At 59.3% G+C, this 14,230-nt stretch overlaps 1 protein-coding gene across 4 annotated transcripts in view; it reads right to left on the reverse strand.

Moving 5' to 3' along the window:
• Positions 1-1,586: 1,586 nt before the first annotated feature.
• The window catches only part of BAIAP2 (BAR/IMD domain containing adaptor protein 2), a 29,376-nt gene continuing 16,732 nt past the window's right edge, over positions 1,587-14,230 (reverse strand). For 2 of the 4 annotated variants that reach the window (XM_062506153.1, XM_062506151.1), the window contains exons 6-13: positions 11,147-11,299; positions 9,498-9,725; positions 8,663-8,864; positions 8,028-8,229; positions 7,868-7,936; positions 7,516-7,678; positions 5,855-5,889; positions 5,228-5,390 (exon numbers count right to left, since the gene is read on the reverse strand). In XM_062506153.1, the coding sequence (XP_062362137.1) occupies positions 5,360-5,390; positions 5,855-5,889; positions 7,516-7,678; positions 7,868-7,936; positions 8,028-8,229; positions 8,663-8,864; positions 9,498-9,725; positions 11,147-11,299 (1,083 nt within the window). In that variant the 3' untranslated portion in view covers positions 5,228-5,359. Of the gene's footprint in view, positions 1,657-3,508; positions 3,537-5,227; positions 5,391-5,854; positions 5,890-7,515; positions 7,679-7,867; positions 7,937-8,027; positions 8,230-8,662; positions 8,865-9,497; positions 9,726-11,146; positions 11,300-14,230 lie in introns of those variants that run through there. The other 2 variants (XM_062506149.1, XM_062506152.1) reach the window with 2 other exon arrangements.

The following is a 14,230-nucleotide window of genomic DNA, read 5'->3' on the forward strand; positions in this document are numbered from 1 at the left end:
CAGGAGGTGCAGTGAAGCCCCCGGGGGATGGCTGGAGCCAGGGTAGCAGCTTGGGGGGCCTGTGGGACAACCCCTGGCACAGGGGTGGAAGAGGACACCGCAGTGACCAAGGGGACCCCAGGCCTGTCCCCACCCCGGGCTGTGGCCACCACCCCTCTCCCACCCAGTGCCCCACCCCCCCAGCAGAGCCCTTTCCCTCTCCCCTGCCCCGTCTGCCCCCCACCCATCTGCTGCAGCCCCGCGAGAGGAAGAGGAGGCACATCATGGAGCTGGGAACCCTTGTGCAGAGCTGGAGCCTGGGCAGTCACAGGACACAGGTCACTGTTTTCCTGTTTTCCTGCAGTGGAGCTGGAAAATCCATCCGAGGGGACACAGGAGAGATGAGCCACCACATCTGACTGAGCCTGAGCCCCCTGGCATGGGGCCACTCTGTGCAGCCAAGCACCCACTGCCCAGGCTGTGGGGACCAGGACATGCTGCACCAGTGATCAGAAAGTGCAAAAGGAGAAATACAACAGAAAAAGCAATAACTCTGCTCGGGTTCAACCCCTCACCCATGGGAGACACAGTTCCTGCCTGGAAACCCTCTCCTCCCTGTTTTTGGAGCAAGGATGTGACCCTGGTCACTCAGGAGCTGCGGGAAGGGCTGTGGGAGCCAGCTGGCTCGTGGGCACCCCCAGCTATAAGCTTAGCAAGTGTGTGTATATATATATTTATATATATTTCTATCTATCTATCTATCTATCTATCTATCTATCTATCTATCATCTATCTATCTGTCTCTCTCTCTCATGCAGCCCTAGGAATAGAGGAAGAGCAAACAGCCAAGCAAGAGGTCTGGATGGGAGCTCCTGTCTGCAGGGAGCAGGGGCACCCCAAGACTCACTCACACACTGTCCTGGCCTCCACAAGTGGTTTTTTTTCCTAGCTTATATTTTACAGCAGTACCGTAATTCCCTACAATACCCCGAACCCTGGCACAGCAGGAGCTCTGGGACTGGAGCTGACCCTGTCCCCAGCAGGGGCTGCACCCACTGCCCTGTCCCAGCCTGGAGCATAGGGTGGGCACCTGTGGTCTGGAGGAAGTCTGGGAGCTGCCCGTGGCTGCCACCATCCCTTGGCTTGCATGGGGTGCCCCAGTGTCCTGCCTGGCCTGGGGGTCCCTCCCGTCTGGGCAGGCAGAGCAGGGGGACAGTGACCTCTCTGCCACTGCTGCCCCACTGGAGCACTGTGAGCTCACGGAGAGTTGTTCTCCAGCTGAGCCCGTTTCTCCACCCACAGCAAACTGCTGCTGGGCCTGGGAGCCACCCCAGCTCTGGGACATGCTGCTCTGCCTCCGGGAAGTGCCACCACGCTCGTTGGCACAGGCCAAGGACCGGTGACACGGCAGCACCGTGACCCTCCGCCACCGAGGGAGTCTAGAGAAGAGAGAACTAGGGCACTAGCTTAAGCCTTTGGCTTTCAAAGCAGCAGGATTAATAAATTCCTCCTAAGAACGGAGTCCTGGGAAGCTGGACATGCTGCGGCGAGGATGAGGAGGAGGATGAGGAGGTGGCGAGTGCCAGGCGGGCGCCAGCGCTCCCGGATCAGCTGATGAGCGGAGCCGAGCGGTCGTTTGTCACCGTTGGCTTCAGCTGCACGTTGGCAAAGGGGTTCCTGTGGGGGAAGAGGAAGAGGAAGGAAGAGTTAATAGGGGGTGGAGGCCTGGAGAGGACGGGCACCGGCACAGCGAGCAGAGACTGGTGAGACCACGGGACCAGCAGCGTTTGGGAAGGCGTTAAAATGGAAAAGCTCTGCCTTGCAAGCCCCAGGCTGACCTGTCCCCACTCTTTGAGCTGCCCCCGTTCCTCAGCTCCTCCCAGCTAAGCCGTGGTGGGTCAGAGATGAGCTGAGTGCAGCTGCAGGGGGATGTTCTCCTACCTCGCTCTCCTTCAGCCTAAAGCTGGAGATGCCACTGGGAGCCAGTGAAGCTGCTCCAGCCTCCTCCAAGGCTGGACTCAAACAGCTCCCACAGAGGGGAGCACTGCAGGACCACCCAGCCCTGGAGCAGGGGGTTATGGCTTCACCTTCTGGCCAAGGGCAGAACTGGTAGCTCCCTGCAGAGCCCTTGTGCTGCCTCTGGAGAAGTTCATATCCAAGAGGAAGAGTGTGGGACACTAAGGACAACTGGGTGAGCTTGTCAGAGTCCAGAGCCGAGGCTGACCTTGTGTTCCACCTACCTGGGGTGTCCCCAGCACCCTCCTGCCGCCATCGTCACTTGGCCAGGACAGGGTACAAGGACTGCCTTGGCACGGAAAGCATCCTTACCCCTTCTCCAGGAGGTCCCCTTTGTCCTCTGCCAACAGGAGTTAATTCCCAGGGGGTGTGGGCAGCTCTGAGGGTCCCTCTGGCTGCCTGGGGAGCCACCAAGCACCCCCTGTCCTCCCTGCAGCCCCTCTGTCTCCTCTGCCCGTTGCCCCCAGCCCTCTCCAGTGGCCATTCACGTCAGGTCCCACAGCGGGGCCACTGGTCGGTCAGCCACTGTGGGGGCACAGCTCTGCTGCCCCTGATGTGGGATCAGGTAAAGTGCCGTGGTTACCATGTGCACCTGGACCGAGCAGCTTTGAGATGGCCCCAGAAGCTTTGGGATGCCCCCAGAAGCTTTGGGATGCCCCCAGTCATCTCTAAGAGGGGAAAGGAAAATGCTGAGACATCCACCCCCCTGGGACAGGCACTCATTGTCAGCCCCAGGCCCCCTCTCTGCCGTCCCTCACCACTCCACCTTTTCTTTCCTTATAAGATAAATTACTTTTGCTTAAAAATAGGGTAATTAATTTCACACCTAATTAATGCAGCTGCTTAGATCACTTTCCCTCCCAGGATGCCAAAATAGATTCTCAGGACTGGAGGGAGAGGAAAAGTTGCTTTGATGAGTCACCGGGGGCTCATTTAACTATTTCTGTCCTGGCAGAGAAGAGGAGCCACCGGGCTGGAGCCTGCAGCCCCAGGGAAAGCAGCTCATGGATCAAAGAGAAACGGAGAAGGGGCTCTCCAGGCTCTGCAGTGCCAGCGAGGAGGGTCTCGACTCCTGTGGAGGTTCCTGCATCCCGTCCCTGGGGCCAGGACGAGGAGGCTCCTGGAACGAGTCTACAACAAAATAAAAGCTGCTCAAAAAACTTGCGGTTAGTGCGGACGTGCCCCGCCCCGCTGGAGAGGGCTGGGGACAGCGGCGGACACCGGACAGGACACCTGCGACAAAGAGCTGGTTACGGGCAGCGGGGGAAGCGCAGGAGCAGCTCAGCATCCCGGCAGGCACAGCCGCGGCAGCGGGGCGAGCAGCAGAGGCAGCCGGGGAGCCCCGGAGCCCTTCCAGCGGGTCGGGGACAAGCGGTGACTGAGGGAGGGGACGCGCTGGGGTTGGTGCAGAGGGAAGCAGAGCGTCGGCACCGTCCCCGAGCAGCCCCGCGGCGTCACCCGCTGCCCAGCGCACCCGCGGCGACGTCACTTACTAACTACGGGCAGGGGCACCTCAAAACCTGGCCACTTCAACATCGGGGCTGCAAGGGAAACAGAAGGCAGGTTGGAGGACACCGGGACGCTTGACGGGAACAGAAAGTCGTGGTTAAGGAGAGACTTAAGGCCACGAGCCGGTGGCCACCCGGCCCGAGAGCCCGCTGGCCACCCCGCACGCAGCGCCGGCGGGGGGCAGAGGAAACAGGAGGAAAAAGAAGAAAAAGGAGGAAAAGTCGTGTTTATTGAGTCGCTGGTGCTGTGAGGAGGGGAAGGAAGGGCACGGCCAGCCGGGAGCTGTGGGAGTGCAGCAGCCGGGCACGGCGGGGCTGCGGAAGGGAGGGGGCGGCTTCCTTCCCCCCGCGCCGGCCATCGCCGCTTTCCCAGCGCCGGGAAAGCGCAGCCGGAGCCTCGGCATGCGGGAGCAGGAGCAGCATCACCCCCTCAAATGCTCAGGGAGACGGGACCCGGCCCTAAAGCAGCTGTCGCTGCTCCCGCTCAGCGAAGCTGTTTAGTGCTGAGCGCCCGCAGGGATGGAGCAGGGAACAAAAACACGGCCTGGGAATGCGCGGTGGGCGATGCAGGCGGTGAGGGCGGCACGCAGGCACGGCAGCCGAAAAAGACACCGAGGCCCAGCTCAATGCAATAAATAAAACTTTTATTCAAACAATAACTCAGTACAGGGCACAATTCTCTCTGGCTTTTAAAAAAAGGTTTTTCAGCACTTTACAATCTCCACACAGGCTTTGCTAGGCTGGGTTTGTGTTTGTTTGGTTTTCTTTTTTTTGTTTCTTTGTTTGTTTTTTTCCCCCTCTACATTCAGTCATTCATCGTGAAATATCCTGGGTTAAAAATCCTTAGCAAAATTCGGACATCGATGCAGGAGGGGCTCAGAACAGTGTGCCCGTAGGCGAGGAGATAACCCAAAAACTGGTCCGGGGTCTGGGGAGGGGGGTGGGGTCTATTGCCAGCAATGTCCCAGTAAACAGGCAATGTCAGAAGTCTTAAAAATCACATCAGAAAAAAGCGTGAACAGCTTTGCAGTGGAGACGGCCACGGGCACTGGGAGGGCTCCGGCCGGGCTAGTGCAGGAGGGGGGACCCCCAGTGTGGAGTGGGGGCTCCCCGGGCACTGCCGAGCCCCCTGCAGGGGCTGCCTCGCCCAAGCCTGGTTTGGGGATGCGAGCAATCCTCGGAGCCCCAGCCCTAACGTGAGGTAACAATACCTTGCTACAAAAAATATATATATATATATTTATAAAACAACCAGGAGTAACCCTTCCGGGGGGGTTCCCACGGGCGGCGGGACCCCAGCCCAGAAGCAGCCCTTTCCCCGGGGCGGGAGCTCTGTGCCATCCGCTTCTCCCAAAGCCAGCGCAGTGGGATGGAAGCGGATCGGGCCGAGGGGGAGGCGCGGGGACGCTGCCCCTCCCTCCGGGAACGGCATCCCGGGCGCGGGCATCCCGGATGCTCGGTAACAGTACGGACACCAGAGGCCATGCATATTGTGATCCAGTCTGGGAGTTTGGTCCAGGCTCTTGCGGGGCGGCCGGCGCGGCCCCTGGGGGGGGACAGTGCATCGCTAACATCACACGGGAGGACAAACACCGGGTCCCACTAAGTGACAACTGCACCTGGGCTGTGAGCACAGACCTGGCAGCAGTTTCTGCTCCAGAAAGGCTTCAGAAACAAGGGCACTGTGAACACCAGGGAGGGGTGAGAAGCACCATGGTTTCCTTGAAGATCACAAGAGTTTCAAATCCAAAAGAAGTAGAGAAAGAGAAACGAAAGGGAAGGGGGAAAAAAAGGGGGAGGGAAAGAAGCAGAAAGCTCTTCCAAGCAGCAAGGGGCCGCTGCGAGCCCAGGTGTCCTCACACCGTAGATACCAAACTGCCACTGCCGCTGCGGAACAAAGCACAGAGATGCCAGAGTGGCCGCGGGGCAGCACCGAGCCGGGAGCCCAGACCCCTCCCGGCACCGCGGGACCCACCACGGACGGGCGGCGAGCTCCACCCAGCCACGGGCTTGGCCTCAGCCCCAGGAGCGAGACGGGGCAGCTCCGAGGCAGAGGGGATGGAGAAAGTGCCGGGGAAAGACCCCGGAGCGCTCCGTGGCTTCCCTATACAGGTGTGAGGCAGGAGGAGGTGGGGAGACGCGACTCTCTGGAGGAGCACGAGGTTGGGGACGCCAGGCTGGCCCTGGGACCTGCCCTCCCTGTGTCCCCTCCACTCTCATGGATGAGACCTGGCCCCATCCCAGCCACTGCCAGTCCCATGCAGGGACCCCGTGAGGACACAGCCCCACGGCTTCGCCCACAGCCAACGCCACCGGTTCGCAGGGAATGTGACAGGAAGGTGACATCTTACCTGCTGACAGACCTCGTCCCGTAGTCATCGAGGCCCTGTGGAGAGGAGGGGAGGAAGCACAGTGAGGGACGCGCGGGCTGTGCCTGCTCAGGTGCCACCGCAGGGTCACACGAACAAACCAAAGTGCATCAGGACCCAGGGCCAAGAGCTGATGCATTTGGAGAGGAAAGGGAGACATGGAGATGACTGGAGTGGGATTCAGACAGCAGGGAGTGAAGTTACACCACTCTCTGTAGAATTGATCTGGCCAGATATGGAAAAGCGACTGCTGGGAGGGACCTGCTCTGCTCTGCTCTGCCCAGCCCCTCCAAGGAACAGAGCTCTGGCTGCTGCTGAGGTGCTGAGACTGTTGGAAAGGGGCTGCACGACTGAGAGACACCAGTGAAATGCTCTGTGGAAAGAGGGATTGTCTGTATTCACTCCCACCAGAAACCCACAGGGTTTTGGACCATTTTCTCCTTTAGCCAGTGCTGAGCAGGGTTTGCAGGGAGGGACCGAGGGGCAGACAGGGACCAGGCTCAGAGAACATCCCTCAAGGACATCCCTCCTTGAGCAAGGGCCTGCCCTGGCATATGATTGGAGCAGCTCTGCTCTCCGTGGCAAACGCGGGACCACTCCAGGGAAGAGGGGGTGTCTCTGGCCTTTGAGCTGGAGACCCACAGCTACCAGAGACCCACATTCCCCCCTTCCCAGGAATGCCCCTAGTCACTACATAGCAACCCGAATCCTGCTGGAACACCCCAGCAAAACAGCAAGAACTGGGGCTGTGCTTCCACCCCAGTCCCTGCAGAGGGGAACAGGTCCCAGCTGATGTGCCCTGTCAAAGGTTGGTGCTGACTGCTCTTCTCTCTCCTTCCTCATCCTCTCCCCATCTGCCAGCACATGATGCCAGCATGGCTCATCCCACTGTGCTCGTCCTGGTGGGAGAGCTCCACTGCACCAGTAGCTCCGGGGTTAGGCTGATCCCATCTGCTCGTGCATCCTCCCTGGCTTGTTATCCAAGAAGCCCTGGGCTTGCTTTCGGACACTCTGGAATCCTGTCCAGGACCTGCCCCAGTGTCCCCACTGCACTGTCATTGGCTTGAATTGGCACGTGCCAGAGAAAACACTTCCAGCTGCCTGTGAGCAGCCTGTTTCTGGTGGGAGGCTCCCATGGAGTTAGCAAGTGTTGTCCTTTGGGGGTTTACGGGGCCATTTTGTGCCATTGCCCCCTGTGCCTTGCCCGTTCCTCCCCATCCATCGGCTCCCTGCATCCCTTCACCCCAGGAGAGGTGCTCGGCAGGAGCAGGGCGCAGGCAAGGCACTTGGATCACCAGGCACAAAACAGCCAAATTTCCATAAATCCCAAGGGAAACATTGCAAGCGTCGGACTTACAGCTGTCGACCTAGTGTAAGGCTTGTAGTGAGCGGAGGGTGCTTGGCAGAGGCCACTGGAATAGTCTTTAATTGCACACCCATAGGGCATTAGGTAGTCCTAAAACAACGAAGAGAGGTTGGAGAGCCACCCTCGGCACCCCCACGCATCCGCAGCACGCCGGGACTGGGAACGCTCCCGCTCATCCCATCCCTGGGGACAGGGGCTGTGCCCAGGGGTCTGCTCCAGCATCCCCCATTCCTCACACGTCCCCCCAGAGCAGGAGAGGCCTCTGGGAGAAGCTCACCTGGGAGAAGGCGGGCACGGCCACGCTGTAGGGTCGCTGCTTGAAGGTGTTGGTGCCCTGTGCTGGGAAGGCCTGGGAGGCCATGCCATAGTCCGGTGGTGGGATGGAAATGTCATCCTTGTCCAGGAGGTTGCCAGTGCTGCTGCTCTTCCCTTGCTGCAGGCTAGGGAGCCCAGAGCAGAGGTGTCAGCTCCATGCAGAGACCCCCAGGCCACCTATCCACTCATGGCAAAAGCCGCCCAGACACCAGCAACCACTCCCCGTGCTGTTATTCCTAACAAGAATTCTTCAGGAATTCTTAATTCCCATCCCAAGGACACAGACCCCCTGTCACCCCGCACGATGTTCCTACCTGGTGTGGACCCGCTCGCTGCCATCATTGTCAAGGACCCGTGTGTAGGAGAAAGGAAACCAGCCCCTCCTGAAAGGCAAAAGTGGGGATGAAACCAAACCCAGGTTCATCCACAGAGGATCCAGACGAGGCTGCTCCCGAGCACACCCAGCACACTCACATTTTGGTTTTCTCGCTCTCTCCGTAGTGCCAGCCATCCCGGGCCTCGGGCACCAGCAGTGTGATGAGGTCCCCCTCCTTGAAGCTCAGGAGGGTGCTGTTATCCCCAGCAGCGTGTGAGAAAATCGCCTGCACCCTCGTCCGCCCGTTCCTCTCGAGCCCGGCAGCCATGGAGCTGGAGCGTGGCAGTGTCTTGTTTTCAGCTGGGGGGGAACAGAGACAGCTGGGTGCCCCAAATCCTTCACCCCAAGGCCATCCTCAGGCACAGGACAGGCCCCCACCTCTCCTTACTTCAGACCAGGTTGCACTAAAACCTTCAGTGTGTCTCACACCATCCCCCTCAACCAGCAGGACCAGACTCTCAGCATCACCCACCAGCCATGGCAAAGGGAGCACGTTCCCTGTGCCAGATTCCACAAGGTTTTCCTCCTGGAAATCCTGTGAAACCGCAGGGCAGAGCCCAGCTCCAGCATTTCCTAATGCCAAGAGGCACAAGCAGGGAATGACACCGAGGGGATGCTGTTGGTCACTGTCCCCCCACCAGCAGCACCCCAATAACCACCCCCACCCTGTCCCCCAGACCTCTCCTGTGGCAGAACCAGCTCCAGGGCCCCCGAGGCGAGGCCGGGGCCTCACCTGAGGCGTAGCTGTTTTTCGGTGCCACGTTTTTGCGAACTGGAAGTGTATTGGAGTAAGAGTCGCTCAGCTGCTTCTGAGGCTGGGGAGGAGATAAAGATTTGGGCTGTGCTGGCTTCATCTCAGACCAGTGGTTGTACCCGTCGCTGTCAGAGCCCGAGACTCCGTTCATCACTGGCATGGCCTCCTGTGCTGACATGCGCTGCGAGAGAGGAGGGGAGGGGGACACGGGGGTGGCTTCATTAGGGCATCCCCTGCAGCTCCAGGGACATTCCCCCTGCAGCTCCCCAGTAGGACACAGCTCCAGGCAGAGAGGAAAATCAGAGCTTTGTCCTGTTTGGTTTAGCTCCCACCGACACCAAACTGCTCTGGGGGGAGCAGTGGGGTCACCTCTATGGTATTTTACTGCTCTGAGCTCCCCTGCCCCTGTCAATTCTCTGCTGAGCTCTACGCCCAGCTTGCACCCCCACATCAGGGGGACACCCTCTTACGAAGGGTCCTTCATCCCATAGGTCACTACCTGGGTTCAGTCCCACAGCTCAGGGACCAGCCCGGACAGGCAGGTCCAGTTTGTGGGTTCCCCAAACAGCCTCTGAGAGCCCCTGCACTGCCAGAGCTCAGTGACTCCAGCAGGATGAGCTGGGACGGGCTGCCCATCCCCAGGCCAGGCTCCTTCCCACATCCCAGGATGGCACAGCACGGAGCTGCCCATCCCTGCCACCAGTGACAGCCCAGCCAAGGGCAACTTGCCGAGGACAGCGGTGACACCGGCCTGGGCTCGTCCCTCCGGCTGTGCTCAGGAGGGCAGGATAGCTTCCAGCACAGGGATACTTACTCCTACAAAAGGTGCCAGCTCCGGGGGGACAGGGAGAGGTTTGGCACCAGGGATGGGGTCAGAGATGATGAGGTTGGACTTGGATGTGGACAGAGGGCTGGGCATAATGGTGCCATTGCTGCTGGCAGCCATCTGCTGCATCAGCTGGATGGCGCGGTCCGGGATCTTGTTGGGATCCGAGCAGGATTGCTGCCACAGCGGCAGCTTCTGCGTCAGCATCTCCTTCCCCTGCAAGAGAAAATGAGGTGTGAGGGCACGGGGGTGCAGGTGGTCTGCTCCCCCTGCCTGGGCAGCACCACACGGATCCAGGGCTGAGCTGGTCTGAGGTTGACCAGCGGCTCTGTGCACAGCACAGATAACACACAGGAGCATCCTGCTTCCAGCAGAGCCAGGAAGGTATCATGAAAAACGGGAATGAGGGAAGGAAAAGCTAATCCATCTCCACAGTTTATTCCAAGATATCCTGGGTGCAGCATCTACAGGGAGCTGGGCCCCGTGTGGGGCAGAGAAGTAAAACCAGCCCAAAGCTTGGCAGGGCACAGCCCGTGCTGCATGCTGTCCCCACATCCCGAGGGTTGAGCTGCTTCCTTTGGGTGCTCCAGGCCCCAGAGCTGCATCCAAGCCCCCCTGCTCCCTGCCTGCAGGACTGGCAGCCACCTGCTACCATGCTCCAAGGGGGAAACAGATGGAGCCAAACTTGTCCTTATTCACCCAGCATGCACAAGCATCCCGTTGGGTGACTCAGAGGGGGAAGATGTCCCAACCCCCTCGAGGTCACTCCCCACTGCAGCCAAGGCTGAGCCATGTCTCTGCTCTGCCTCATCTGGAGACAGAATGTGGTTCTGCATATCAAAACCCCTCTAAATCCAATTTCAAAGTCCCTGCGTATTTCCCCAACAGCAGTTGGACCACTGGGTCCAGCCTCATGACCCTGTGGAGCATCCTGCAGGAGCCACGGGCAGCAGCAGGATGGAGTTTTTTAGCGGGACACCCACCTCGGTCTGGACAAACCACCTGCAAAGTCCCTCCTGCAAAATCACCCTCTGGGTGCTGCTGCAGCGAGGTTTTGCTTTGTTCCTGCTGACCCCCAGCCCTGTGGGGTATTTTTCCCCTCCAGCACTACGCTCACCAAGCCAAGCGTGGATCCATCCTGTGGATGTGCCAGGACAGAGCTGACTAATCCCAACTCCCTCTCCTGCTCCAGTGCCAAGCGTGGCGGTGACAGATGGCTGCTGTGAGCCACGGAGGGCGGTGCTGGGGAACAACCAGAGCGGGAGCACGAGGCTGTGGAGCAGCACCAGCGCTGCCAGCCTTCGTCTGGATGGATTCTGCTCCAGATCAGTGCAGGTGCTGCTGCTTCCCAGGCAGGCAGGGGGCAGCTCCAGCCCTGGTCCAGGATATAGGGACAGCCATGGGCAGGGGCAACGAGGAGTTGCTATGGGCAAGAGGGATTTGGAGCAGCTTCTCCTGCTGGGGCACCTTCCCTGGAGTCACCTGCTGATCTATCACCCCCTCGGTCCCCCGAGCTGCAGGGGCTGCACCAGCTGTGCCTTTTTGGGATATCAGGCTGTTCTACGGGACGCAGCTTGAGCTGGGAGCATCCACCGGTGACGGGGCAGCCAGGACTGGCTCCGGCACGCCCGACTCACCTTGGCGTGGTAGGTGATGGCACTCTTGGCCACCGCACACTGTTTCTCTACCAGGAAGCAGAACCTTCTCCTCTCTTCTGTCAGAGCCGTCTTGTAACCATCGGAGACGTAATTTTCCAGCTCCCCTTGCTTGTTGCTGATGGCTTCGATGTACTGGAACAGGGAGAGGAGCAGGGAGGGGGCTGCGGGCGGGGACCCCGGCACGGGACACACACGTGTGCCTGCTCAGCCCCCCCAGCCCGCCCTTACTCATCGGAGCCCCCCACGCAGAGGCGCTGACTCAGCCCGTGGGCTGCACGGGACGAGCTGTACCCGGCGGCCGCCCGCTCACCACCCGGGCTCGGATTGGAGGCTGGCAGGGGCCGGGGGCTGCCCCGATGGCCCGGGACTGGCAGCGGCCCCCGCAGCCCCCAGCTCACCAGCCAGCAGCTCCCAGCCCTCTCCTGCTGCCACGTCCCTCCCTGCACAGGGACCCTGCCACACGCAGGGCCTCTCAAACTCCCCTTCAGTCCACGCTTCCCACAGGGGACGCAGAGGCACTCTGGTACAGGATGCCCTGGCTGTTCCCTGGTGCCACACCCTGTGCCAGCTGCCAGTGCCAGCAGCTGGAGGCTCCTCTGCTGGCTCCTGATGTCCCAACCTGACAGGTGCCAGCACCACACCTGGCACAGCAGCAGCTCATGGGCTGGGCTGGGGGATCCTGGCTGCTTTGCCCTGGGTGATGGAAAGGTGGCACAGGGGACTCCAGGGCAGCACCAGCCTCCCTGAACACAGAACACACGAGGTGCCCTCAGCTCCCTGACCCGGCCACCTTCACATCCCTTCATCCCTTTGGATGTTCCCAGCTTCCACCTGTGATGTGGCACCTGGGGCTCTGAGAGCAGCACCTCTCTCCCATTGCTGTCCCACATTGTGACACCTCCTTGCCACCATCTCTTCCCTAGGATGGTGACACCACCACTCTGGAAAGCCACAAGCACCCCCGGCTTCTCTGAGATGGGAATTAAACTGGAATTTCAGGGCCCAAAGCAGCATTGCTGCTTCTTCACGGTTATCAGTTATTTTTAGCATGCTACAATATTTATTAGCAGACACATAAAATGGAGAAAACCAACAAAAGCGGCAAGATTCAGTGACATCCCAGACTTCAAAGGGGGATTATTTTGGGGCTGGACCTGTTTCTGGCTCCCATCCTGCTCCGAGCACCCTCTGAGAGCAAAACCCTGCTCAGGGCTCTTGCCAGAGCCAGCAGTTTTTGGTTCTCCCCACATTGCACCGACCTGGGTGAGGTAAAGAGGGTCAGTGAGAAACGGATTAAAAACCCAGTTTGCAACCAACAACCCTATTTCAAAGAGAATTTTTTCCTCCAAAATGAGAAAATCTAGTGCAAACGCCTGTGGCCATGAGGAGAAGCAAGCGAAGGGAAGCGAGCTGATGCCACTGGGCACACAAGTGGAAATCATGCAGGTTTTGGCATCACCCCGAAGCAAAGACACAGGGCATGGAACTGGGACAGCCGGGCAGCAGCTGGGGCCAGCTCGGCACGGGAAGGGGCAGCAGCATCCCCGGGCACACAAAGCCCCAGGAAGAGGAGGAGGAGGAGGAGGAGGAGGATGCTCTCAGGAAGGCAGCAGTGGGCTCAGGACGGCAGCACGCCGCCTCCTCCCGGGTATTATTAGCCTGGGAACAGCGCAGGGACAGAGCCCAGAGGCAGCAGCCTGGCAGTGGTGATGGGAGATGGGGAATGGGTGCCCCAGTGCCAGCCTGGAGAGCTCTCAGCCCCGCAGCACAGCCCGGGATGGACCGAGCCCTGCTGCCCACACCCATCTGCACCTCAACAAGTTTCTGTCCCAGGGGAAGGGGCAGGACAACGCTCCCTGTCCTGCAGAGCCCCATTTCTGGAAGGAAAGCAGAACCCTGACAGCACCTGAAATAGCAGAGCACACACAGACCCCGATCCCCTAAACTCATCCTGCTTCATTTCCTAACTGGGCCATCAAGAACGAGAAGGTGAGGAGTGAAAAGAGCTCAGCTCCAGCGAATTTGGTTTGGTAGCACGAGGCCCATCCTGCAGCGATTCCCTGCGGGATCACCACGCCTGGGTCAGGCAGTGCCAGGGCACGGCTCCAACCCAGACACACCACAACACAGGGAGAAACCCCGGGCTTAGCAGCGTGAGAGCTGCAGCTTTCACCAGGATTTAAATCCGCAGGTACAAGCCTGATTCACACCCCTGCTCTCAGGCTGGTTTTGCAAGGCTCCTGCTAATTCCCGTGCTGAGGAAAGGCTTGTCTCAGCCAGTCGGAACACGCCGCTCCGCGAGCGCAGAGCCCACGCTCTAAACTTAGTACTCAGAGCTTTATATACTTTATGTAAATATGCTCCGTGTGCCATTGATTTACCCAGAGCCTTGATTTTACACGTTATTCCATCACAAAATGGCGAGCGACACTCCTTGTTCACGAGGTGGTTTTCAGTTTGGGTTTGCTCAGAATGACAGTGGGCTTTCAGAGAACACCCAGAAAGGCAAATTTAAATAAAAAGCCTGTTAAATATGCCAGATGCACGAGGGGGGAAAGTAACACACAAAGCACAGTGTAAGATCTGGGGACTGCACTTCAAGGAGAAGCTCTGCCTTCCCCAGGAGTGAGGCTTCACCTGCAGCCTGGTGCCCTCGTCTCCACTGCCCAGAAATGGGGGAAGGCTCAGTCACACCCCACACTGAACCACAGCCAAACTCCTTTCTCAGCCTGGCATGACCTGATCCCCTGTAAGGGCTGGGGGAAGGTGCTTCCCCAAGACCCCACTGACAAGCAGGAACCACTCAAGCGCTGCATTGTAAACTGAGACCTTGATTGACTGAGATTGTCAGCTTCAAATTCACATGTTAAGAATCGTCTAAATAAAATTCCCAATTTAAAGGAGGAAAGAGAAAACCCGTTTGCCATCTGAGCAGGCAGGGAGGCAGCCGGGGCGGGGGTCGCAGAGCACACACCAAAGCCACCCAACAGCTCCAGAAAAATCTTTTCTGGGTTTCTAGGTTGGAGAGGCCTCAAATAACTCCCCCGTGCTGCCACCCCCCCG

Source organism: Cinclus cinclus, chromosome 20 (assembly GCF_963662255.1).
Source record: "Cinclus cinclus chromosome 20, bCinCin1.1, whole genome shotgun sequence".
Classification (NCBI taxonomy): Eukaryota; Metazoa; Chordata; class Aves; order Passeriformes; family Cinclidae; genus Cinclus; species Cinclus cinclus.